This window comes from Setaria italica, chromosome VIII (genome assembly GCF_000263155.2).
Source record: "Setaria italica strain Yugu1 chromosome VIII, Setaria_italica_v2.0, whole genome shotgun sequence".
NCBI classification, from domain to species: Eukaryota; Viridiplantae; Streptophyta; class Magnoliopsida; order Poales; family Poaceae; genus Setaria; species Setaria italica.
Window position 1 is genome coordinate 8,598,962 of NC_028457.1, and position 26,949 is coordinate 8,625,910.

The window sequence follows — 26,949 nt, forward strand, 5'->3', positions numbered from 1 at the left end:
CCAACATCGAACGCCCTCTCTAAAGACTGTTGAGAGACCTCTATGCAGACTACCCAGGTCTAGCATATAGACAAATTTTGGTCATTTTATTTTCTTGCCGCGGTTGCACGATAAGTCCCACAATATCTGCACTCATCTTCTCCTCCACATGAAGCCCTTCTATATCCCCTCCCATAACTAGGCCCCTTGCTCAGAAAGAAGGCACCCAGATCATCGCGTGACTTTTGAGTCAGCTTCCTACGGGTAAGGATAGGTACTGTGATATGGACATTTGTTCTGGGTTAGGAAGGGGGGTTTGCAACGCATCCCTTACCCGTGTTGGTTGGTTGGGGGGGGGGGCGCCGCCGCCGCCGCCTGCGCTCGCGTGGGAGACGGGGAAGAGAATAGAGAGTGAGAAAATAGGGTTTCCACGATTATATATGACTCGATGCGAATCTAACGGCTCTAGTTTAGTTAGGAGATCCAACGACTAATATTTATCGGGCTAGCATAGTGCCGTCCCATTAAGCGTGCCGTGCCCGTGTCGGCACTGCGGGCCGAATAGGTGGCCCAGGCCCGGCACTAACGCCGTGCCGTGCCTGGCACTAGCACGATGGCTCACGGCCGGGCCGTTGCCGGGCCATGCTTCTGCGTGTCGTGCTCGGGCCGGCCCATCGTGTTAGTGCCAAATGGAAATCTATAGGGCCACGGACGCACGGTGCTGGGTCAAAGACCTCACCCATCCCTGTGACCATTGACCAGTCCAGGTCAATGAGCAAGCAAAACCTGCATGGCTAGGCCATTGACATTGATCATTACTTGTGGTTGTTGGGACTAAGGGTGGTTGATCTATTGGCTAGTCTTAGTCATGCATGAAACGAATGTTAGACTGGCATGCGTTTTATTAATCCTAAGATTATTGCATGTCCAACTTTATTATGGTTCTGAATCAGTTTCAGAGGCACCGTCTGAAAAGGCCTACAGAAGGAATTAGCTATCATCCGTCGAATGTATTTTATTTAAAATATGAATGAGTCACAAAAAGCTTAGATCATGCTCTAGATGGAATGGGGTATCATTCCACAGGTTATACCTTTTTTTTTTGGCCTCCGCTCGCTACATCAAGCCTATAAAGGCCCTTCATATATTCACTAGGATAATATATGTGCTTAATCACCTCTCAGGAATCAGGATGTCTCTTGTCATGAAGTCTGCCTTGAAAATAAGTACTTAACCACTAACAAATATATAGGTAGAAAGACGATTGAGAAAGATCCAGAATGATGCCTCCTGCTAGGACAAATATATTATTTGGTTGTAAATTTTGATCTGAATTTAAGGTTATTGTTTCGACCTACTTGTATGGTTGTACCTATGTATATGAGAGCTATATCTGGTTTTGTGTTAAGGCATAGAGAGTGGTACCGTTTTTAGTTATATATCAGGCTATTTTAAGACATCATAAAGTTGGGCTACACGTTACATTCTCAGGCTATATAGATAAAGTCCTGCTTTCCTTTGCCACTCAAGTGTATGAACTATCGACTCTAATAAGTGTGGAGCCATTTGACTGATGCAGATAAATAGTTAACTATTCTGGTGTATAACTTTATTGAAGGTTTTGTGAGTACTTATTATACCCTGAGTTATTAACCTTTTGCATTTGTTAGACGGACAAGATCTCTATCCTAGGGAGCACCATCCAGTATGTGAAGCAACTCGAGGAGAAGGTGAAGACACTAGAGGAGCAAAACGCTAGGAGAACATCCTCTGAGTCATCCACCGTCTTTGAGGGCAAGGGCCACATATCTTCCACCGACAAACAGCACACCTCATGTCCTAGGCCCTGTTTGGAGTCGCTTATTTCCCGCTTATTGGTGGAAATAAGCGATAAACCCACCCAAACACCTTGCTTATTTTGCGCTTGTCACGTAAGCCGCTTATTGGAGAATCTGAAATACAACTAGCACTCCGCTTATCTCCCACGCGGGTCAGACCACGCTTCTGGGGCAAGCGGAGAAATTTTCCCCCGGGTACCCTCGACCTCCAGGCGACCGCCGCCGCTCCTCCCGCCGCCGCCGCTCCAGATCCCGCCGCCGCCGCTCCAGATCCCGCCGCCGCCCCCCTGCAGATCCCGGCGCCGCCCCTGGGGTCGGCCGGGCCGCGTCCCTACCTCCGGCGGCCGCCCCTGCCAGGCTCCCGCCGCGGGCCGCTAGCCGCCGGACGCCCGCGCCGCCGGACGCCTGGGCGCCGCCCCCGCCGGCCCCGGCGCCGGACGCCCCCGCCGCGGGCCGCTGGGCGCCGCCCCCGCCGCCGGAAGCACCCTCCGCCCCCGCCTGGGCGCCACCTGCGCCGGTCGACGCCCCACCCCTCTGGATCCGGCTCCACCACCGACGCCTGGACGCCGCCCCGCCGCCGGACTGTACTGCTGCCTGGCCGCCGCCCCGCCGCCGGACGCCCCCACCGCCTGGCCGCCGCCCTGCCGCCGGACGCCCCCGCCGCGGGCCGCTGGGCGCCGCCCCCGCCGCCGGAAGCACCCTCCGCCCCCGCCTGGGCGCCACCTGCGCCGGTCGACGCCCCACCCCTCTGGATCCGGCTCCACCACCGACGCCTGGACGCCGCCCCGCCGCCGGACTGTACTGCTGCCTGGCCGCCGCCCCGCCGCCGGACGCCCCCACCGCCTGGCCGCCGCCCTGCCGCCGGACGCCCCCGCCGCCTGGCCGCCGCCCCGCCGCCGGAGGTCCCCGCCGCCTGGCCACCGCCCTGCCGCCGGACGCCCCCGCCGCCTGGCCGCCGCCCCACCGCCGGAGGTCCCCGCCGCCTGGCCGCCGCTCCTCCCGCCGCCGGACACCCCTGAAGTATGTTTCTGGTTCACCAGTCCAACAGGCATTTTAACCATCTCTGAAATATGCATTGAAGCAAATAGCAAATATACATATTGACATGGCTCCTGTTACAGAAGCAAAAAAGTTATAGGGCATTCTTACGTTATGTACCTCAACGTCACAAAAAAAAGCAGGAGTAGCTTTGGATGCCAAATTCCGTTTGATTTTTCAGCTCAGATTTTATTTTCATGTGTTCATTGTTAGCAACTACATTCGTTTTTGTATTGGAAGAACACCTGTTGAGTTGTGTTGATGTGAACCATTAGGCTGTATTACGTCGAATAATAATTGTTGAGAGGCTGAGTTCTTGAGTTTTATTCTGAAACTCTTTCTGTTCTGTAATTGCTGTCCCCGTCGATAATGCTATTGCTGTCGCTATGGTTTCATGATTCGTTGTTGTACCCATGATGGATGTTTCCATACTATTCCGATCTATCGTATGAATTTCATATTATTGTGATGTAATTTCTATTTAACAAACTCCAAAAGCATTAGAATTATTGTCTTCTACTCAGATTCACAATAACAATGAGCTATTATCAGCCTTAGGGGCATTCAGGTCAATTTACCAACCAGGACAGACAATCGACACAAAATAATCAGGATTGCCAAACACCCTGCTTATTCAGACAGCAGATTCTCCAGGCAGCGGCTTATCAGATAAGCTTGCTTGCCAGATAAGCGAGTTCCAGAAAAGCGACTCCAAACAGGGCCCTAGTGGGAGTGCCGAGAGTGTTGGTGGTGACTCCAACTCAAGCGTTGAGGTAACCATCCATGAGAACACCGTCTTGCTGAAAATCTGTTGCGAGAGTAGGAGCGGAGTGCTTGTGATGATCATCTCCAAGCTTGAGAGCCTGGGCCTTTCCATCATAAACACCAGCGTCTTGCCTTTCACTAACACATATTTCAGCATCAGCATCACTGCAAAGGCAAGGATCCCATATCCCAATTGACCATCACTATGTGAATGTTCTTAATTGCATCTTAGATGCACGGTTAACGTTCAACCTATTTGATTCTCTTATTCCAAGGAAGTTATGATCACCCTTTCAGAAGATGGTTTTCACAACCCCAAATTTATTTATTTTACATAAATTTAATTAGCAGCTTATTTTTTGTGCAGATTGGAGAAGGCTTTTCCACAACAGTTGAGCTCGTGAATAATCTCAACATGGCTCTCAGAGATTTCTCTTGAAAAAATAGGCAAAATAGGAGTAGTAGTAAGTAAATGTAATCAACCTAATTTCTCTTTTCTTTAAAGTTATAATTTTCATTATCTATTTTCTTTTTCAATATTATTATAGTATTCCTTTTTTCTTAGTTTCTTTTGTTTATGCAATGACATGTACCAATGCTTCAAAAAATAAGGTTGTCTATCTAAAATAATACCTTTTTGATAGGATCTTAAGAAAAATAAATATTTAGTACATGTACAATTTCGGAAAATGCAACATATTTCTTCTTTTGGTTTCTGTCAAGAGTGTTGATGTGGGGCCCTCTTCGGACTGCTAAACTATATCACCCATCCTTAAAAAAAGATAAGAACCCCATAAGAAGCCAACATGCTTGTCAATTTTTTCATATCCCTTTCTTTCCTCATATAAAGGTTGAGAAAATCAATCATGTTCTCCAACTAATACATAAAAGAAAACAACAAATGAAAAAGATCTAGAAAAAATCACAAATTTTTTTGAGAGATTTTGCACATAAAGATTACCAACGGAAGTAATACAAAGTTTTATTGACTAGTTTTGCAAAATATTTTGCACAAGTTTTTTTCAACAATAATACACACGTTCTGCCAAAAGTTCACAGAAGGTTTGATTTTGTTAAATAAAACAGGTTGCAAAAAGTTCCCATTTGAAAGCAATTTCAAAGAAACTTTGAAAAAGTTTTTAAAAAGGTCATCCGAAGACTTGAAAATAGGAATGAGAAAATTTGAATCAGAATTGGAGTGGAGTGCTCGTGATGATCATCTCTGAGTTTGAGAGCGGGTCCTTTTCATCATAAACACCAGTGTCTTGGTGTTAACTAGCTCGTATTTCAACATCAACATCACTGGATCCCACATCCCAATTTTCAACATGCTTATTAATTGATCTTAGATGTATGGCTAACGTTTAACCTATTTGACTATCTTGTTCCAAGGAAGTTATGATCTTCCTTTCAGAAGATTGTTTCTAAATGCAAGTGTCCGATCATTTCTTCATTTCTAGTAGTATACAAATTAGGTAGTGCAACAGATATTTTTCTTCGTCACGTGAACATCCGAAAACTTTAGTAGTTCATGAATATTTGATAATTTTAAAGAATTCCTCTGGTTTCGATATTTCTGCTTTGTTTAAAAACTTTATGTATTATTTGTGCGGCCATATTGTTTGCTCTTCTAAATTGTTCCCGAAGTTTCAGATGCGACAATTACATATTACATCATGTATGTTCTCCTTTCTAAGTTGTAAGACAAAACACATCATTTATTTCATTAAAAAATGTGTTCAAATGCTTGAGTGCTGGAAAATAAGGGTGATAAATAGATAGTGAGGTGTTAAAATAGTTGGCTTGTACAAAAATATAGCATATCTAAATTTGTATATCAAAGTTCGAATATCGCAAAAAAGTGTCGAACTATTTCAATTTACGAAATTGTAATATATCCAAATTTGTGAAGTTGGAATCTAACAAAGGCATTCCTTCTATCGTACTACAAATCAACTTGTAGAAAAAAAAACATCTCAAAATCAATGAACTTCTAGCCTTGTCCGTCCCAAGTCTCCCTTTAGCTACTCCACTATATTCATGAACCGCTCACTCCTTAACTCGTCCTTGAACGGACTCCACATACATTCAGTTCTCTTCAAATCCTGCATTATTAATGGTGATGAGCAATTTCCAATTTTTAATGTTGCTCCTCCATGTAAAACAAAGTGAAAATCAGGAAATACATTGAAAAAAAAAACAGGTTCTAAACCATAGGGACAAATCGTATTTTCACATACTACTCAACTGGCAAACTAATAGGAGTGGCAGATAGGGCACGTAAGTTACAGTGGATGTCAAATAAGGACATTTCCAACTTTCAGGGAAAAATAGGGAACTACTCTATCTTGTAGTTTTAAATAGGAAATTCTCTCTATAAAGGTATTCTTTGGCTACAGAACAGGCATCATTGATCACATTAATTTTAGAGAAGGAATATAAGAGAACATTGGTGCAGGAGAGAGTTGGAGTTGGATGGGGCGGAAAAGGCGTGTATTTTCCAAAGAAAGGAATCACAAAATAGAAGAAGTGAAAGTTCACACACTGGCAAATGTGGAAATAGCCATCCATCATCTTTCATCAATCAAATTGTTCTATACGGTTCAAGATTTTTTTTTTGGAAAAGGACTAGAGCAATTCTCGAAACATATTTGGCCCACGAATCTAGGAGGCCCATTTAGACGTTCCTAAATCCATCATGTACGAAATGATGATGCAGCCCAGGCATTGGTCGGCCTGCACACGACCTGACCCAAGGGGGTTGGCCCAACCCAGCCCAAGGACACTTCCAGAGTCTCCGGGAGCTCCTCGCTCTCCACCGACATGCCTCCGTCGTCAAACAACCAGAAACGCCTAGAAACGCAACCAAGCGAACCGTCTCGATCACCCATGTCGCACCTATAAATCGCTTGCGTCCGCTCTCTTTGCCCAGCATCCACACGAGCACGAACAAGGAATCAAAAGATCCACCAAGCGCACGAACACTTCGATCGATCAGGCTGATGACAATGGCCGCTGCGTCTAGGAAGGCGTCAGTTCCGGGAACCTCCGTCCTCGCGGCGGTGGCGGTGGTAACGGTGCTGCTGGTGCAGGCCACGCCCGCAGCGGCGCTGGTGCCGTACGGGCGTGGGCTGATGTGGGACCTGCTCGACGATCCGTTCCGGGTGCTCGAGCAGTCGCCGTTCTCGGCCCCGGCGACGTCGCCACCGAGGGTGACGGGCGGCAGCGAGGCGGGGCTTGCCGGAGTGGCGCTGGCGCGGTGCGACTGGAAGGAGACCCCCGATGCGCACGTCATCTCGGTGGACGTGCCCGGGGTGCGGCGTGAGGACGTGAAGGTCGAGGTGGAGGAGAACAGCCGGGTGCTCCGAATCTCCGGCGAGCGGCGGGCCGACGAGGAGAAGGACGGCGAGCGGTGGCACCGCGCCGAGCGCGCCGCGGGGCGGTTCTGGCGAAGGTTCCGGATGCCCGCCGGAGCCGACGTCGACCGCGTGTCCGCCAGGCTGGAGAGCGGCGTGCTCACCGTAACCGTGCCCAAGGTCGCCGGGCACCGCGGGCGGGAGCCGCGCGTCATCAGCATCGCCGGCGGCGATGATGGCGGTGCGGAGGAGGCGGCGGAGGTCAAGGCGTCCAAAGCCGAGATGTGAGCGTACGTGGCGTTGTATTTTGCGTTCGCCTCTGTACGTCTGATGAGACGCTTCCATTGATGTGTTGGCGTGCCGTGTTCCTGCGCGCGTTGACCGTGTTTATGTGTTTGTTGTGTACGAGCACGATCATCTTGTCCGCCCTATTATCGTATACTCCCTCGTTCAAGAAAAATTGCAATTCTAAAATTCTCGCACAAACTAATAAACAGATAAAATAATACATCACCTTTACTTCAAATAATAAACAGATAAAATAATACATCACCTTTATATCACCATATATAAACAATATTTTAAATGGAATACTGAAAAGCTAGCCAACATAAAATTTAAATTGCTATGTATACCAACTTTAAATTGCTATGTGCATCTATTTCTACTAATTTATGCTTTAGTAGTTGCGTTCTTTTTTAACAACTTTACTTTTGAATCTTAAACTTGTTCTTTTCTGGATGGTGGATCCCTATAAATTATATAATTCGGTTAAAAATAATCACTAATGGATCTGAATTCTAGGATGAATTATAGGAATCTATCCATCTAGATTCTAATAATCCAAATATCTACTCCAACTTAGCTATCTAGATTCTAATAATCCTAGCATCCACTCTAACTTAGCTATTTTGGAGGTTATAGGTTGGGAAATGACAATTGTACCTGTATTCCAATCCTTATTCTAGGGGATTATAGACATTTGAGCTTTTCAAACAACCCCTGTCCGAATTAGAATTCGGATTGATTCTCATAATCCATAGGGGATCTAAATGGGGGCATAAACCTTCGGATTAAGCTCTAATGGAACGCCGAGGTTAGCCAATCTCCTCCCATACGGTGCCATCGTCCAGACGATACCCAAAATGCTGCATTTGGTCGTCCAAACAAATCAGATCTATAAATATTATTTAATGAAAATTTGAAGGTCCGACTATATATATATTTATTTATGCAATCTCTACGTGACGAATCTTGCGACCAGGTATTGGGCCACGTCGCCCTGAATTCCCAGCCGTCCAATCGTGTATGTCTCTTGCCGTAGCCGTTCGATTTTGGACTTCCCAGCTCCTCTCTCGCGGTTTCTCGAGGGATCTGCTCGCGGCCCTCGAGTCGCAGCCCCGCCCCCTGCGCATCGTCCTGCTGGCCGTCGGTTCACGTAGATAGCTACCACCTCTGCCATCACCATGACGTTTCATCGGCTGCCCCTGCGCCCATGAACTGTCCTTCCATATCACCTCTCCTCCCTGTGAATCGATTAATCTTGGAGGGCCAAATTTTTGCTCTTGGATCATGGGACTGAGCTATTGCCTCTGCAAACATTTGATTTTGGCTGGGACTGCTGCTACAATTGTCAGAATCGAGCACTTGCAGCCATGAATCGAGCTCCTAATTAAACGCGGGTCTTGTGTTGCTGCGGCTAAGACCGAGCTCCTCCATGGCGTTGAGGCATTTCCCAATGGCGGACCCACTCTCTTACTTGATCCCCCGCTCCCCGCCTCGGCCGCAATGGCTGCCATCCAGGGCCGTCGGCGCGTGCATCGATGGGCGAAGAACCGACATATTTCGCGTTGGCCCAAGCATTCGGTTTCTATCCGCTGGGCCCAGCCTTCGTCGCTTCGCCGCCTGCGTGCCCTCGCTGCCGTCGCCGTTCTGCACGAGCTCCCGCCCGCTGGCCGCTCCGCTTACCCCCGCCTGCACATGTCGCGGCCACCTGCTTGCGCATAGCCACGCCGGCTCACGGTCCCCTGAATCCATGCATCGTTCACCAAGTAGAATCTATCTTCTGTTTGTCAATGTGAAGATATTTTTTCCACTAGAAATCCAATGGAATCGAGATAAGAAAATGAAATTTGTTGGGATGCAGAACGGATCAAGGGATTGGTGGTGAGAGGGAGTTTCCCCACGGGCCGCCAGCCGCACGCGTAGTCGCGCACCACGCCATCGCTCGCCCGTGCGCCACGCCGCCGCTAACGCCCGCGGAAGCCCCACCGCCGGCCGCCCTCGCGAGCTCTGCAGTTGATATCCTCGTGATAGTTTGGGATTAGTAGCTATCATGTATAGAATTCATTTCAGTATAATATCACATCCATATCACGATAATAGTACATTAATATTTGTTACATCTCAGAATATGAGCGTACGATCGGGTACAAGCTCCTTGGACTAAACGACAAGAGTAAAGCCAACACGGAGATAACTAGCTTCATGAAGCATCTCCATTATCTCGACTAACTCCATAGGTAAACTTGAGCGTAGCACTCCGACCTTCAGTCGTACCATCCATCGTGGTTGTTGTCGAAGTCAGACTCGTAACCTGCAAACTCACGAACTGTCCCTAAGGAAATGGGATAGGTCCACATCACTATCCGTATATGCGCAAGCTTTAAGTGGTCTAATACTAGTATTAAAAAATAGTCAAGGAGTAGGCTTGGGTTTCCTAAGTAGGAGCAAGCATAAAGAATAAACTTCCATATCCATCATCTCATATCTCAATACGTTAGGAACACCTAGCACACTAGAGACCCTATCACCATCATCCTATCTCCATCACTAGGGTCGACGTGAAGACTCCCTCTCTTCGCGTCTCAACAATTACAGCCGGATCCTAAAGGGAAAGGGAGCAACTTTCCCCTCTTCCCAACTGCAATGGCGGCTCACAACACTCATAAGTAGCTAAAGGGGGAGGTAGAGATTTCCCAAAACATAAGAACCAACAATCCACATGGGTGTCCATGATCGATGATGCGGCTATACGTATAGTTTTAACTCTACAAAGTGTGTACACCTGGACCCATCTTGGAGTGAGCCAGCCGGGGATCAGCCAACTGAACAACACCCTACCGGATGAAGAACTTAGTAGTTATGGTACCATCCTGCATCCGGGCTCGGATGCAGTTCCCCATAGAGGACCACCCTAGAACTGTGAAGCACTCCTACCGGGGCTAATCGGGGGCAAAAGGTCAACACCACTCCCCCCTACACCGATACTCTATCCTACGGCAATTATGGTACCGCACTTGCTAGTCTCAGCCCGGGCCTAGACCCATAATTCAGTGAGTGGTGTGCACATTTAACATATTCGTGTGAAGCAGTTGACCCACTCGGTTTCAGACCGGGGTGAGCTTCTGACTCCCAAAAGCGTCTCCACAACGTGGTCTGCAACTGCACCCATAATAGGTATTGCCACTAACTCCTATGCTCCTCAACAGTGTACTCACAATAGGTACCAAACAGGAAACACCCGAAAGTGGACCCCAAGCCCCAATTCTAAGCTTGGGTTGTGTAAAGCTCACCTGTCAAGTATCCCAAAACCGCCTTCTCTTGCCGGTTTTAACCTACTCACGCCAAGAAGCCTAATCACATTATCCCATACACATGCAAGTGCAACTCTGCATATATACACGCACATATAGTATAGTAGTAGGACAATCAAGGTATAATGCATAAAATCAGGCAGTGTAGGGTTCATCATCATTATGCGAGAAATAAAGTGCTAGCATACTATTTAATCAATGCCTAATGGGTATTCAAGTCGGAATGGGCATGAACCTGAGTGATCTTCCTCCTCGAAGTACTCCTCGTAGTGCTCCGCCTCCTAGTTCATCTCCGAGTCTCCGGCAGTTCCTAATTACGTAATTACCATAATTACAGGGTCTAATTGCAAATAAAACCTAAAATATACCCAATGAATATCCAAACAAGAACAAGGACTAGTCTATCGCGTGCTTCATGATTTTAGAAAAATTATGAAACTGGTTTCATAATTTTTGGATTTAAAATGAATTAGTTATGAATTTTTTAACTTTAATTCAATTTCTAGATTTTTAAATAATTGGTGAAAATCAGAAAATACAAGAGCGTGACACGTGGAGCACCAGAGGGCACCACGTGTCTTGCTAACGTCAGCAGAGGGTCTGGGTGGCGTCAGCAGAGCGTGTGGGTGGCGTCAACAGAACAAGGATGTCGGGCATGCACCCCTGGCCCACGAGTAGACCCTGAACGACCCACTAAGGGACGTACTCGGACATGATCAAGACAAGGGGATAGGCGTATCCCACTCGGACTAGTCAAGTATATATATGGAAACTACTCAGGCCATACCGAGTAGAACTCTGTAATTGTACTCGACTAGGACTCGGACTTGTAAGCCTGCCCTCCCGTGTATATAAGCGCGGGCAGGGACCCCCCCTTAAACAGAACAACTCCAAGTGCATCTAAGATCAATACAAACAAACACACATGACGTAGGGTATTACGCAATCTAGCGGCTCGAACCTGTCTAAATCGTGTTCCTTGCGTCACCATTGACTCCTTGATTCTCGACAGCCCTTACCGCACAAAAGACCACCTAGGGTACCCCTAGGCGGGTTGCCGGTCTAAAACACCGACAGCTGGCGCGCTAGGTAGGGGAGCTCGTCGAGTTTCTCAGCGCAAACTCAATGGCAATAGTCATCATCAAGCCCGTTTTCGTCATCGAAGCAGGCGCAACGTTCATTTTTGGATCCTGGCTCTGCATCGCCGATGGCACTGGATCGTTCCGCGTGCCAGATCATCAACGTTCAGGAGAAGAAATCAAAGGATTCGGTCAGGAAAAACCAAAAATTCAAAGTCAAAAAATTCGAGTTCGACTATACGTCGGACCCGACTTCAGTTCGAACTAGTCAGTCCCAGTCACTTCCCAAACCGAATTCGACTCCAAAACGGTTTCGACACGGACTCCGCAATGCAGCTGAAGTATACAAAAGTTTCCTCACTCGAACCCTACTCGAGCACGGGAACGATGAAGACAGCGACTCCGACTCGGTCTATCTCCCAGAGATCCCGTTAACAGGACCAGCCCAAGGACTCGTAATAACTTCAACATCACAAGGCAGATTCGTCCACTGGCCAGGTATGAGACCATCCCTCGCCCGCGACTACGAGTCGCGCCTTGTCGCTCACATAGACAACCTCCCATACCAAGAAGGCGTCCCACTCACTTGAAGCCGCGAGGAAAGTTCCACAGAAATTGCAACATCAAGCTCCGGTAGCTACTACCCAGACAGAGAAGTCTTTGTTATTACCCAAAGTAACAACCCGGGTACTAGCTAGAACAGAACACCTAGGCGATTGGCACAACTCGACAACGTCTCAGAAGATGAGTCAACAGCCAACGCCCCACAAGACGAAACTTCTGATCAAAGGAACCAATGAAGGATACGCAATACTACTCGGGTTGAGCGACGACAAACGTTGGCTACAAACATTCCCATCACAAACCTCGAAAGAGCATTTGACGCTGTTTAGGCTCAAGAACATACTACTCCACTTGCAGCAATTGCCTCTATCAATCTTTTAACAACGTTAATACCTCGAGACAGAGACAATGAAGCCACGGCTCAACTTGCGCAATGAGGCAACGGACTAATCGCACGACTCGCAGAACAAGCTTACAAGCTACTCGACAAAGAGTCACCGATCCCATCTGTTCCCCGCATCGCAGCTCATCAAGAAGGCAGTAGGGGTGCTGCAGTCAACAACAATGATGCTCAATGAAACGACAACGAAGTTGTAAACCAACCTCGGCAACACAGCCAAGGGCCGAGTAAGCACAATGCCCCAATACGCCAGAAGGATGTTGGAGAAGTCAGCTGCACTAACTCCGTAAAAGCTCCTCGCCCTACTCGGAAAAATCACGAAGTGTCAAATTTCAGTGATCTATGAGAAATAATAAATAGTCGGCGTGAGCGAGAAGTCAACAACTACAACCACTTTCCCGCTTTTACAAATCGGGTAATGAGGACAAGACTACCCGAGAAGTTCAAACCGACAGGAATCACCAAGTATGATGGTAAGCAAGACCCCATTCAGTGGCTACGATGCTACTCACTAGCAGTCCAAGCTGCCGGGGTCAACAACGATACCAAATTTATCCACTTTCCTATCTGCATGGAACCCGCACCACTAACATGGCTTGAGTCACTCAAACCCAAATCTATCGACTCGTGGGCAGATCTGATAAAGGCTTTCACCAACAATTATGCTGTCTCCATGGCTAGACCAGGCAACAAGATCGACTTGAGTCAAATTAAGCAAAAAGAAGGCGAAACACTACGCGACTACCTACGACGATTCTTCGAAAAGAAGGCTACTATAGTCGACATCTCAGAAACAGACGTCATCGAGTGCTTCCAGAATGGACTCTATGATAGACGAACATACCAAGACTTTGGTAGACGACGACCAGCTAATGTCAAAGACCTCAAAGTCATGGTACAACAGTGGGCGGATGAAGAGGACAAAGAGCAAGAATGGTTCGGCTCTCATCGCAACCGTGGACGTGACAACAACAACAATGACCAGGATCAAACTCGACACAATGATACTCGAAACAACTTTTTGAGTAATCAGAATCGCAAAAGGAAGCCCGACAACACCGTTGCTGCCGTGACTAACTCCGGGAAAAAGGGATCTCGCAAAAATGATGAAGGGCCAACCTTCACCGAGCTACTCAAAAAGCAGTGCCCATGGCACCCGACTAGCAAACACTCGGCAATAGATTGCTACATCATGCGTCGAGTAATGCAAGACTTACCTGCACCACCACCCCCTGAAGAATACAGCAAGAAAAAAGACAAGGGTAAGAACAAAGTCCACAATGATGAAGAAGAAGAGGGCGACTTTCAAACCGCCTCCAAGACAGTCAACATCATCTTTGGCGAAATCCCAAGCACCGCATCCAAGCGAGCCAGCAAACTCGTACTCAGGGAAATCATGGCCATCGAGCCGACAGATCCAACACCGCTAAAATGGTCAGAAGTAGCCATATCCTTCAGCAGAAAAGACCAGTGGACGAAATTCTCAGAGCCAGGCTGATTCCCTCTAGTACTCGATCCCGTCGTGGCAGGATCAAAACTGACAAAGGTACTCATCGATGGGGGAAGTGGAGTCAACGTCATTTTTGCCAAGACACTAAGAAAGATGTGCCTCGACATCACGGAGATGCTCACTCCAACAGATTCACCCTTCTACGGCATCGTACCAGGAAATGCAGCTATACCGCTAGGACAAGTCGTCCTCCCAGTTACCTTTAGAACTAAAGAACACTACCGCACCGAGTATATCAGATTTGAAGTTGCTGACTTCGAGACATCTTACCACGCCATACTCGGAAGGCCAACACTAGCTAAGTTCATGGCCATACCACACTATGTTTACCTGGTACTCAAGATGCCAGGGCCCAAGGGAGAACTAACGCTACGAGGAGACCTACGACGATCTTACGAGTGCGACACCGAAGCTGTGGAGATTGCTGCAACCTCTCAAGCGCCTAGTCGCATGCAACAAGTCTTCACAGCGTCAAAGAAACTTCACCCAACCAAACTCAAGATCCCAGAAAATAAGTCAGGATCCACAAAAGTAAAGCCAGCAAGCGAGCAAGACTTCAAAGCAGTCGATCTCCAGATAGGTGACTCTTCCAAGACAGCCCTGATCGGAACAGGGCTAGATCCTAAATAGGAATCCGCGCTCATCAGTTTCTTTCGGGCTAACCATGATATCTTCGCCTGGAAACCAGCTGACATGCCCAGTGTGCCCAAGGAGCTGATTGAGCACTCTCTAAATGTTGATCCCAAAGCTACTCCAAAATGGCAGTGACTCCGCAGGTTCACCAAAGACAGACGAGACGCGATTAAAAAGGAACTAGCCAAGCTACTCGTGGCAGGGTTCATCAAAGAAGTTTTTCACCCTGACTAGCTAGCCAATCCAGTACTCGTTCGCAAGAAAAACAACGAGTGGAGAATGTGCGTCGACTACACCGACCTCAACAAACACTGTTCAAAAGACCCTTTCGGATTACCCAGGATCGACCAAGTAGTCGACTCCACCGCTGGGTGTGCTTTATTATGCTTTCTCGACTATTACTCAAGCTATCATTAGATAAGCCTCAAAGAAGAAGATCAAGCTAAAATAGCCTTCATCACACCATTTGGGGCTTTTTGCTACAAGATAATGTCATTTGGACTAAAAAACGCAGGGGCAACCTATCAACGAGCTATACAGATGTGCTTCGAAAAGCAGCTACATCGCAATGTTGAAGCTTACGTGGATGACGTAGTCGTCAAAACACGAAACCAAGAAGAACTCATCGCTGATTTGGAGGAAATTTTCTCAAGTCTACGAGCTTTCCGATGGAAACTCAATCCCATCAAGTGCGTTTTCGGAGTACCTTCCGGCAAACTACTTGGGTTTATCATTAGCCATCGCGGCATTGAGGCCAACCCGGAGAAAATATCTACCATCACAAACATGCACGCACCAGCAAGCATCAAGGATGTGCAAAAACTCACAAGCTGCATGGCAGCTCTCAATCGGTTTATCTCGAGACTTGGGGAACGGGGACTACCCTTCTTCAAGCTTCTCAAACGACAGGACAAGTTCAAATGGACAGAAGAGGCAGACAAGGCATTAACATAACTCAAAGACTTTCTGTCAAAGCCTCCAATCCTCATTGCTCCATCTCCAAACGAGGACTTGCTCCTGTACATAGTAGCTACTACTCATGTCGTCAGCACGGCAATAGTGGTTGAACGGTCTGAGCCAGGCCACGTTTACAAAGTCCAAAGACCTGTGTACTTCGTCAGTGAAGTACTCTCGAACTCCAAAACTCGGTACTCGCCGATACAGAAACTCCTATACGCAATTCTGCTCACCTCACGAAAATTGCGCCATTACTTCCAAGAACACAACATCACAGTCATCTCTGACTTCCCGCTCGGCGAAATTCTCCAGAACAGAGACGCCACCGGTAGAATTTCCAAATGGGCAGTTGAACTCGGAGCTCTAACCTTGGATTTTAAACCAAGGACAGCCATCAAATCCCAAGCTTTGGTTGACTTTGCCTCGCAATTTCCCTCGACATCAAACGACTACTGGTATACGGCGACTCTCTAGTTGTCATAAACCAAGTCAGTGACGAGTGGGACCGAAACAAGGACAACATGGACGCTTACTGTAAAGAAGTCCGCAAACTAGAAAACAAGTTCTCAGGCTTGGAATTTCACCATATCGTCCGCGACAACAACGTAGCCGCCAACGTACTATCAAAGATGGGCTCTACTCATGCAGAAGTTCCAGCAGGAATTTTTGTCCACGAACTTCATAAGCCGTCCATACTAGAACAAGTGGCATCACCAGTAGTCTAGACTACAGACGTTACTCGAGAAATCATGATGATAGAAGTCGACTTGAGGACACCCTTCATCGACTACATCAAGAACCACAAGTTACCTTCTGACAAAAATCAAGCTGAGCAAATCTCTCGACGAGGCAAACACTACGTGCTAGTCGGAGACAGGCTCTACAGAAAAAGTGCATCATCAGGGGTACTCATGAAGTGTGTTACCCGTGAAGATGGCTAAGAAATCCTAGAAGAAATTCACAAGGGGATCTGTGGCAACCACGCATCCTCACGAACAATAGTGGGCAAGGCTTTCCGAGCAGGTTTTTACTGGCCCATGGCTTTGGCCGATGCGAAACAGTTAGTTCGGAAGTGCAAAGGTTGTCAATTCTTCACTAAACAACAATATGTCCCTGCCTACAAGCTAGTCACAATACCTCCAACATGGCCATTTGCTTGCTGGGGGCTCAACATGATAGGGCCATTACCAACTGCGCCAGGAGGATTCAACCAAGTACTCGTGGCAATCGACAAATTCGCCAAGTGGATCGAGGTCAAACCAGTGACATGCCCCAAGGCAGACCGAGTCCTCGACTTCTTGGATGAAACCGTACATCGTTACAGCTTTCCTAACAGAATCATCACAGACCTAGGGTCCAACTTCAACAATCACGACTTCTGGGAGTACTGTGAGAACAGCGGAATTGACGTCCGCTATGTCTTGGTCGCTCACCCATGAGCCAATGGACAGGTTGTGCGTGCCAATGGCATGATACTCGAAGCTCTTAAGAAACGACTACATGACGTCGGCAACACAAAAGGAGGCAAATGGCTCAAGGAATTACCCAACGCTCTTTGGGGACTACGAACCCAACCATGCAAGACTACTAGGCTCTCTCCCTATTTCCTAGTATATGGCTCAGAAGCTATATTACCCACAGACGTCATGTGGCAATCTCCCTCAGTCGAGCAATACGACGAAGAAATGGCAGAAGAAACAAGGCGAACAGATCTAGACAATCTAGAAGAAGCAAGATGCGCAGCGCTAGTACAATATGCCAGATACCTTGACGGGCTAAGGCGTTACCACGACCACAATGTCTAAGAACGATCTTTCAACTTAGGCAACATGGTCCTCAAATGAATCCAAGACACGTCAGGGTTGCATAAACTCAATTCACCATGGGAGGGTCCTTACATCGTATCCAAGGTTACAGGACCCGGATCTTACAGACTACAAGAACTCTGAGGAGAACAAGTACCAAACTCTTGGAATATAGAACACCTCTGTCGCTACTACCCGTAGTAGACAAAAGAACTCAAGTATTTGCTTCAAGCAGAAACTCATCTCGGCTACTCGAGCCAGTAGCTCGACTACTGACAACAAGCATTCCAACTCTGGTACAAAGACAACGGCTGAGTAATTTCTAACTCAAATCCAAAATTACATACGAGTAAAGGTAGTCGAAGTACAACACAAAAGGACTACAAGCAATTGCCTACTGGCGGGCTGCATTTAAGCCTCAGGCTTTTACAATATCACAAGGCCAATCAGGTCTACCGACTACAATGGGAAGGACCTACACGCAAGTAAGCTGCGCAAAATGCAGCCATATCCAGGTCCTCTTGTAACATCCGCAAAAATCACCACTTAAATCACCCGTTAAAAATTGCTTTCAAAATCTTTTTACCGCTGAGCTCCCGGAAATCTAAAATCTTCCCGGCGATTTTGTCGTCCCGGCACCCAAGCCGACAGCCATCATTTTATCCTCTCCCGTAATTTTCGCTGCGTGCCGGTCAACAGACGGCCACGCATGCTCCGACCGCGTGCCACAATCGCCGCCGGCTTCCTCTTTCGTTTTCCTCTTTTTCCTCCTATTCATTTTCCTCCTTTTTCTTTTTCTTTCTCTCTCTCTTTTTCCTTTCTTCTTCTTTCTTCTTCCTCCTCCTTCCTCCTTCTTCCTCCTCCATCTCCCTGGCACCCCGCACGCCTAGCCTCCTGGTGCCATACTCCTGGCCGGACCCCAGCTGGCCCCCCTCCCTTCGGGCAGCGCCCCAACCGGCCCCCCCCCCGGGGCATTAAGTTCTGGCCGGCCGCCCTTCCTCCCTGGCGCGCCGCCCGGCCGGGTCCAAACCTGCTGAGCGCGTGCCTGCCCCGGCCCCGCCAGCGCGCCTGCTGCCCGCGCCGCCCATGCCGGCCCCCACCCCACGCTGCGTGCAGGCGCCTTCTGGCGCTCGCTCGCGCCTGCCCGGCCCCCCTCCCGTGCTGCACGCCGCCGGCTCCTCCATCGCCGGCCCCTACCAGTGCGCCGCGCGCTGCCCACGGCCCCGACGCCGCCAGCCAGTTCTGTCAGCCTATAAAAGGGGAGGAGGCAACCACCCACTTTGCCCCATCCTCCATCCACCAGTACCACCGCTCCCCGCCTTGCTCCTGCGCTCTGCCAATCGCCGCCGCCGCTATACCGTGTGCCGCCGCCTCCTAGCCATCACCGGCCGCACCTCCCCCATCTCCGATTCCCCAAGGTAAACGGCAAAATGGATCCCCCTCCACTTCCTCCACCCCCTCCGCCCCACGGCTCGCTGCCGGTGAGCCCGGCCGGCCGGCCACCGCCGGCCACCTTCCCTCTCTCTCCAAGTTCTTGGAAGAAGAAGAAATAAAGTTTCCCAATTCCGATCTAACCCCCACCTTTCCCTAAATTCCAAATAAGTCCTTCCAACACTCTCAAGAGCTTTTCGCAGATTTGCCCTTCCACTCCCAAAAATATTTACAGATAGGTCCTTAATTTCTCGCAAATCAGTCCTAAACTCTCTTTTAAGCCCCTAATCCATGTTTAACTCGTCATTTCATGCGCCAAACTTCCTCCAATTAATCCTAAATTCGACCACGTCATCCTCCAGTATACTTCCACCGATCCATATCCAAATTTCCTGAAAATACTCATCCTACTTATTTTTCGTTCGCGTTCTCTGTTCGAAGCTCAACAGGTAAAATCTTATTTTCTCTTATTTATTTGTGTGCTCGTTTGTGTGTGCCGTAGATCGCGGAGTACCTGAGGAGGAGCACGAGGAGGAGTTTGACCACGAGCCCGAGCTCGAGGACCAGCAGCACGAGCCGAAACTCCCGGAAGGCTTTGAGGACGGCAAGTCCAATCTCACCCTTTGATGCATATTTATTCCTAGTTTTTCAAACACAACCTATTGGCCTATTTTATAAAAGTGCATATTGTTTTATTGCAAGACATGGTTGGATAGCCACCCCTTGATTGTTACGATTATTCCTTGTTGTCCTATAATTATCTCTAAATATGAGTTGCTCTGTTTAGATGATAATTACTGCTAGAATGCTTAGGACCTTGTTACTCAAATTCAATCACGACTACAATGGTTTATTTAGGGAATAAATGTGTGAGTGATTTCAAATGAGAAAATGGGTTTTCGGGTATAAAGGCAAGAAAGGCTTAGATGAGATGGATGGGTGATTCTTGTGTGAAATGCGAGGATGTTGGGCTCGTACCTTAGTGGTTGAGCAAGTTTGGAAGATATCCATCTTGTCATGGTTAAGGACCGAGTTGATGTGTCATCTTGCCTAATTCAACCATCGTGCAACCACTCGACCGTTGTATGGGCAACGGCTTAGCATAAATCCCACTAGCTGAACTGTTAGTCTTCAGGCGTGCTGGTGAGCAACGGGAGCCCATGGAAAAGGAGTAAGATCTTGGTGACTTAGGTCCCGGTTACGGCCTCGTGGATAGGTCGTTAACCCCTTGGGTGCTTTCGTGTTGGCTAGTCAGTCTTAGCTAAGGTGGGTAATGGCTTTGTTAGGATCCGCACCGGCACTAAGGTGATCGTGCTGCGGTACCCTACTTGTGGGAAAAGTGTACAACCTCTGCATAGTTAAAACCTATTCGGGTAGCCGTGTCCACGGCATTGGACGAGTTACGGCTTGGTCACATAACTAGCACTTGGGAATGGATGGTTTCATGGTGTGTGTGTTGGATTTTGGAAGTGTCCGGCAGTTGTGCCATGAGCTATGACGGACAGGGAGTCCGATAGCAATAAAATTTGGATCCTTTGTGTAGGATCAACCCCACTCAATGTTTTGGTTACTAAAGGAAAAGCTTTCCCAAAAACTCTTTTGAAAACAAACCCGTGCATGTGATGAAAATCTAGCTTCATTGCAAATGAACCTTAGCCTATCCTTGCTATATCCTGTGCATATACTTGATTGTATCCCCCTCCGTGGATGGGGTTGGACTTGTTGAGTACTTTTGTACTCACCCTTGATTCGTTGCTACAGAGGAAGACCCGGACTTCGTCGCCGAGGAGTTTGAGTAGGAGGTTGTGTCCGCACCCAATGCTGCCTGTGGTGTTTGCCTTCACAAGATGCTTCTGTTGCCGTGTAGTCCCGAGTGCTGTCTTTCGGCAGTCCCTTGGTTAGCCGCTGTTGTTTATTTGCTTCTTATCGCTGCGTGGCTTTCACGCCCACTCTCTCGGGAGTTGTACGGTAACTGAATTATCTGTTGAATAAATGTGCTATCAGCCTCCTGGGACTGATATTTGCAACACATTTAGTCTCTACTTATGTGGGGACGCTTCACCTCTACCCAAGGCAATGCCAGGTACTCCTGCACCGCCACTGCCTTGACAGCGGCAACGATGAATCCCGCGTGCCGCGCAAAGAAGGAAACAAGGCTGCACTTTGGCTAGCCTTGTTGAGCCAACCCACCCTACGGCCACACCTCCACCTCTAAGTGAGCGGGATAAAGAACGCGGCACTCATCACCCATCACTCGCGAGTTCCAGCGCGTACCCGACTAGATCACGAGCTGCCAGATGAGGCACGCGATGAAACCTCCTACGAGGATTCTTCTAGCATCACAGCTATCCCTACGAGTGCTAGAGTCTGTGGAGGGAAGGTGGTCTCAATCTACGAGGAATCTTCTAGCACCGGTGCACTCTTTGACAACTCTCTACACTCAAACAACAGCAACCGAAGGCAATCCATCGCTAGTCAAAGTCTGATCCAGGTTGGTCTCCATGGCGGTCTATTTATAGCCAAGCGCTACAACTGCCAACCACCCAGGAGTTACTATGCGCCCGTGAACGATGAGTCTGGATGATCTCTGACTCTGCCCACGTGAAAGCATTCACGCCACAAAGGACAAAAGAGTACAGTACACCCGTGCACCCCCTGTTCAAAGAATAATAAAGCAGAGTACTCGACAATAGCGCAACTACTCAAACTCAGCACTCGGACCACTTCACATAACAAAATGTTGGACAAAGTGTTCATTTCAGACAACATGTCAATAAAAGTACTCGAAAGCTTACAAGAGTACATAAAAGCTCAAGGCTCCTCCAGAGATACAAATTTAGACATCTTCGACACGATTGGCTCAGCCTGCTTGAGGTACTGCGCATAGGCTTCCTCTGTGCAGTTGCAAGCAACGCCGTCACTAGCTGCCGCCAAATCTGCCCTCAGGTAATACGACTTGACCACAGCAAGGACTTGTTTGCAAACAGCCTTGTAGAGGCCGGCCACCTTACCCGGAGCAGCCTTCAAGCGCTCGACTAGTGATCGAGGTCCTGCGTCCTCTTCCAAGGGGGCAATGGCATTCACCAAGTCTTGAGCGGCATCAGTTAACCCTTGAAGCTCGCCTCGAAGACTTCCCACGGTCTGGGCATGATCTCTACAGGCCACCATGGCCATGGCAAGCATCACTCCATTCTGGATCTTCCTATCTCGCTGATGCTCGCAGGCAGCCTGTGCTTCCGTCAGCGTGGCCCGAAGATGTTCAGCCTCATCCGCTACTCGGTCGTGCGCGTTTCTCCAGCCAAGGAGTTGGCTACTGGCAGCAACCTCCTTCCTCTTGAGCTCTACAAAAACGACCAAGTTCAAACAACCGACTATAGTCGGACATACTCGGAACATGAAAAGTACTCACCTTGATACTTTTTATTCAAAGACTTGTAGCGGCTCTCCAGTTTCTGCTGCAAGACTTCATGATATGACCGCTCAACAGCAAAGGATTTTGCTCCATCTTCATGAACCCTCAAGGATTCCGTAAGCCGGGCACACTCCTGCTCCAATTGTTCGTTTCGCTCCTGAAGAGCTCGAGCGTTCCTTTGCGTCCTATCATACAGATCCTGCAAAGCAAAGCAAACAGTCAAGTCCCTTAGTTACTAAATATGTTAGACAAGAGAAGAAACATACCTGGAAGCTTCGAAAAACATCAACAGCTCTCTGAAACTTCGACTTAGACGGAAGCCCGAGTACTGGACCTTGAGTACTCTTCACAACTTGAGGAGCTGCACCCAAGGCGGTACCTAAGACAATAGCATCAGTCAACTCAATACTACAACTACAATACCAGGACCACGGCTACATACCTGGAGCAGTTGGTTCTTTGGATTTCTCCACATCAACTACAACCAGAACACCGTCGGTAGACGTTGACAAAGACACTTTTCTAGAACCCAAAGCAGCGGAGGGGTCCTCCACCGAGCGGATCACTTCTTGAAGCATAGACATGGTAGCTCCAAGACTCCACTCCAAGGGAGCAACAGACAAATCCTCCAAGGGAGCAGAAAGAGTAGTCGGGGGACACGACTCTACTCCTACCTCCACAAGGATAGTCTCGTCCGCATCCCTGCATCAAAATACAAATTGTCACACAATCTCCAAAAAGATCGATGATACAAACCAAGACTAAAAACCCACCGAGTTGATCGTGGCGGCAATCGCACACGCTTCTTCTCAGCAATAGGCAGCCGAGTACTCGGCGCCGCGGGAGCAACTGCAGGCGCCGTTTTCTCGCTAAGTCCTGCAAAAAATAGGTTCAAGACTACAACAAACTCAGACTAGCAAAAATACTTGGGAAGAAAGCTCACCACTAGCGATCACATTGGATAACAAAGAACCAGTAGCAACTACTGGTGACACTTCCTTCGCAACGTCCGCCCCTCCAGCAGGCAAACCCAGAACTGCCTGACCAGGGACTGGTAGCACGTTAGCCGATAGAGCCTGGATTGTCAGCTCGGGGGCTACTCCGGCATGTGCTGGCGGAACCTCCTCTCGCACCTTCTCAACAGATGCAACATCGACGCCCCAGGTGGTCACGACTACTTCTTTGGAAGTAGCCTCATCACCACTAGGAGTCACGTCGACATCCTTTTCAGAACCAAAGAAATCATCAAAGGACTACAGGGTAAACTTTACCAGTTACCAATAAGTACACGAGTACATACCTTGGTACCCTGAGACTTCTCAGGAGCTGAAGTCGAGGCCGACTTAGCAGTAGACCTCTTGCGGACTACTCGGCATTTCTTTACAGGAGGAGAGGGCTCGTCCTCTAACTCCTCAACAACAGATTCTTCTCCTTCCGACTGCGCCAGATAGTCAACAAGGACCCGGGACTACAAAGACAAGTCGATATTCAAAACAATGGCTCAAAAAGTTCAAAAGGTACAAGTCAAATAAGAGACCATACCACTTGTGGTTGATACCAGGCATCAAATTGATGAAGAGTTGAAGGAATAACTGGTAGGAATAACTGGTACATCTTGATAGTTCCTGAAGAACTTGTCCAACAGTGCCTCAACATCATCGTCAGATATATCCTCATCGGACATACGCGATGGATTGTCAAATCCCGAGTACTCACCCCCCGAGTGCGCCCGTTTCTGAAGAGGTTGAATTCTTCTCTTGAGAAAACTGGCCGCCACATTAACTCCAGTCTAGCCTAGTGCTTTCAACTCGACAATCTGGGTCAACAAGTAGTCGAGCTCTGGGGTATCTTCAGGCTCGCTCACCCAGTTCTCTGCATGCTTGGGGGCATGACCTGTGACTACCGGCAGGCGAGGCTCGTGGTTTCCAATGTAGAACCATCTCCTTTTCCACTCTCCATGGGAGTTAGTCAAATTGTAGTCGAGATACGCGCCCGAGTTCCTGAGTTGGAACCCGGCGCCTCCAAAGACCTCTGTCCTAACGGCACTAGGCTTAGGCTTGCAACGAAACAGCTTCCTAAATAGCTCAAGGCTAGGAGGAACCCCCAGGTAGACCTCACACAAGTGTACAAAAATTGACATATGCAGCACACCATTGGGATTCAGATGAACAAGTTGAAGCTTGTAGTACTCGAGGATACCTCTGAAGAAGTCGGAGGTGGGCACTGCCAAACCCCTCTCCACAAAGTGTGCAAGCATCATCATCATCTCATTCGGATGTTCCTCGAACTGCCACGCATTCGCAAAAGCAGGGTGCCACTCGAGTACCTCCTTTGGCCGCAGAAGTTTGGCATCAACAAGTGCCTGAACAGCCACCTCCTTCATCACGGAGTTTTGCCACATCACTCCAGGCGGCGGCAGCGCAGTCTGGTTCGTTGGCCCCACCTTCGGTGCTGACAACACCAGTTTCTTCCCTTTTTTTGACTTCACCTTGCCCGCCACTGGAGCCTTGCCCTGAGTCTTCTCGGGTTTCTTCCCCATCTTCTTGGTGCGCATAAGATGATCGCAGCCGCAGCAGGAGCAAGATAACCTTGGATCTCTCTCAAAGAGCTGCAATGTCGGCGGTGGCGCTAGACAAATCGCGGTGGCGGAAAAGAGGAGTAGAAAGGCGAGGGAAGAAGAAAAGCAGATTTGTTAACAGTGGAGCGTAAACCTAACCGAAAGGGGGCCCTCCAGTTATATCTCCACCACCTCCGGATTCCAAGCGTCAGTTACGCAACGGAAAGGTTTTAAACCGAGTTAATGCCATAACACCCAACGGCTACTTCTATCAATGGGTTTTAACCGCTTCAACGACAAAAATCGCCTAAGTGCTCAGGGGCTACGGGTACCGTACCCGATGGTCAGAATTTTCTTTTTCAGATTACCAAGAGTAAAACAGTCAAGAAGCAGGATTGACCCTAAGCCTGACTCTTCGACTTAACCTAAGGCTCGGGGGCTACTCCATATGGAGTGCGATTGTCATCGCACTACCATATAAAAGTCTTGGAATAAGAAGCAACTCAAAAGAACAAGAAGAGTACCTTCCAGCCATGCGACAGTACTCGAGCACTTTGAACACTGCAACCTCTACGAAGAACTACTCGGTTAGTGCCCATAGTACTCAAGACTGCGGCGCACGACTACAAAGTACTCAGGGGCTTGTCGGGCATGCACCCCAGGCCCACGAGTAGACCCTGAATAGCCCACTAAGGGACGTACTCGGACATGATCTAGACAAGGGGATAGGCGTATCCCACTCGGACTAGTCAAGTATATATATGGAAACTACTCAGGCCATACCGAGTAGAACTCTGTAATTGTACTCGACTAGGACTCGAACTTGTAACCCTGCCCTCCCGTGTATATAAGGGCGGGCAGGGACCTCCCCCTCAAAGAGAACAACTCCAAGTGCATCTAAGATCAATACAAACAAACACACAGGACGTAGGGTATTACACGATCTAGCGGCCCGAACCTGTCTAAATCGTGTTCCTTGCGTCACCATTGACTCCTTGATTCTCGACAGCCCTTACCGCACAAAAGACCACCTAGGGTACCCCTAGGTGGGTTGCCGGTCTAAAACACCGACACCGGTCAACGGTCAGTGGGTCAGCAGTTACTGTTCAGTGTGTCCCATGAGCTGACGTGGCAACCATGCTAGCTATAGGTTAGCTGTAGGCCACCTACATGCTAACTGTTAAGGTTAGGTGGTGCCTACGTGTTAGTTGCATGGCTGCCACGTCATCGTCCATGCATGGGCTATAGGCGGCTGCAGGGTGGCTATAGGGTAGCTGTTAGGGTTGCGTGGCGGTTCACATGGCCCTTGGCACGGCTGCCACTTGGTCGATTCAGGGTGCCGGGATCCATTGGCTTTCCAAAAAAGAAAAAAAAAGTATTTTACCACCAAGGGTAGCATGCACTTAACCATTTTTATCTCAAAACCTATAGTGATTCTGAGGGTGAAATTTTAACAGTAGATTGAAGGTGTGTTACAGAGACTTTGGTGAATTTTTCATGATTTCTTTTTGGAGAAGGACACCTATTTTCCATATTTTTCTCCTATTTATCATGCTCTATAAAGAAAGGTGGGTTTCTTTCTGATTCTGACCATTCCACATTTTTCCTACAAACTACACTTCCAAACCAAGCAACTCCAAGTGGTTTTACATTTTTCTCAGCTCTGGATTAAAACTTATAGAAAAAGGAAGATTTAACCCTAGATTTCAAACATAAGGTTAAAACAGTGATTTTAAGTTCTACTCCATAGCCCTAAGTATTTTTTTGAGCTTCTACTCACTGAAACATACACCATAGAGTTAGATTTACCTTTTTAGCATTTTTCCTTGATTACTATGATTTAAAAAGCCTAAGCAAGAAATAAAACTATAGGATATTATTTCCAACAGTAACATGGGCAAGATTATTTTTGTATGAAACTAGACAGTTCACTGAGTTCAACAAAAGTGGTTTGGTATTTTTCTGATTTTCCTACGATTTATGGTGCATTTACAAAGTTTGTCTCATTTTCTACCGATTTAAAATAATA

General features: G+C 48.1%; 2 protein-coding genes across 3 annotated transcripts in view; both read left to right on the forward strand.

Annotated features, from left to right (window-relative positions):
* Window positions 1-4,188, forward strand: part of LOC101772642 (formin-like protein 3) — a 5,956-nt gene extending 1,768 nt beyond the window's left edge. The window contains exon 4 of one of the 2 annotated variants that reach the window (XR_002678712.1): window positions 3,988-4,188. The gene's annotated coding sequence lies outside the window, so the exon portion shown is untranslated. Of the gene's footprint in view, window positions 1-1,649; window positions 1,958-3,987 lie in introns of those variants that run through there. The other variant, XR_215648.3, reaches the window with a different exon arrangement.
* A 2,353-nt stretch (window positions 4,189-6,541) lies between these two features.
* Window positions 6,542-7,457, forward strand: LOC101772922 (21.9 kDa heat shock protein). The gene has a single exon (XM_004978929.4). It carries the CDS (start codon window positions 6,623-6,625, stop codon window positions 7,262-7,264), a length of 642 nt encoding a protein of 213 aa, XP_004978986.1. The 5' UTR covers window positions 6,542-6,622; the 3' UTR covers window positions 7,265-7,457.
* Window positions 7,458-26,949: the final 19,492 nt, after the last annotated feature.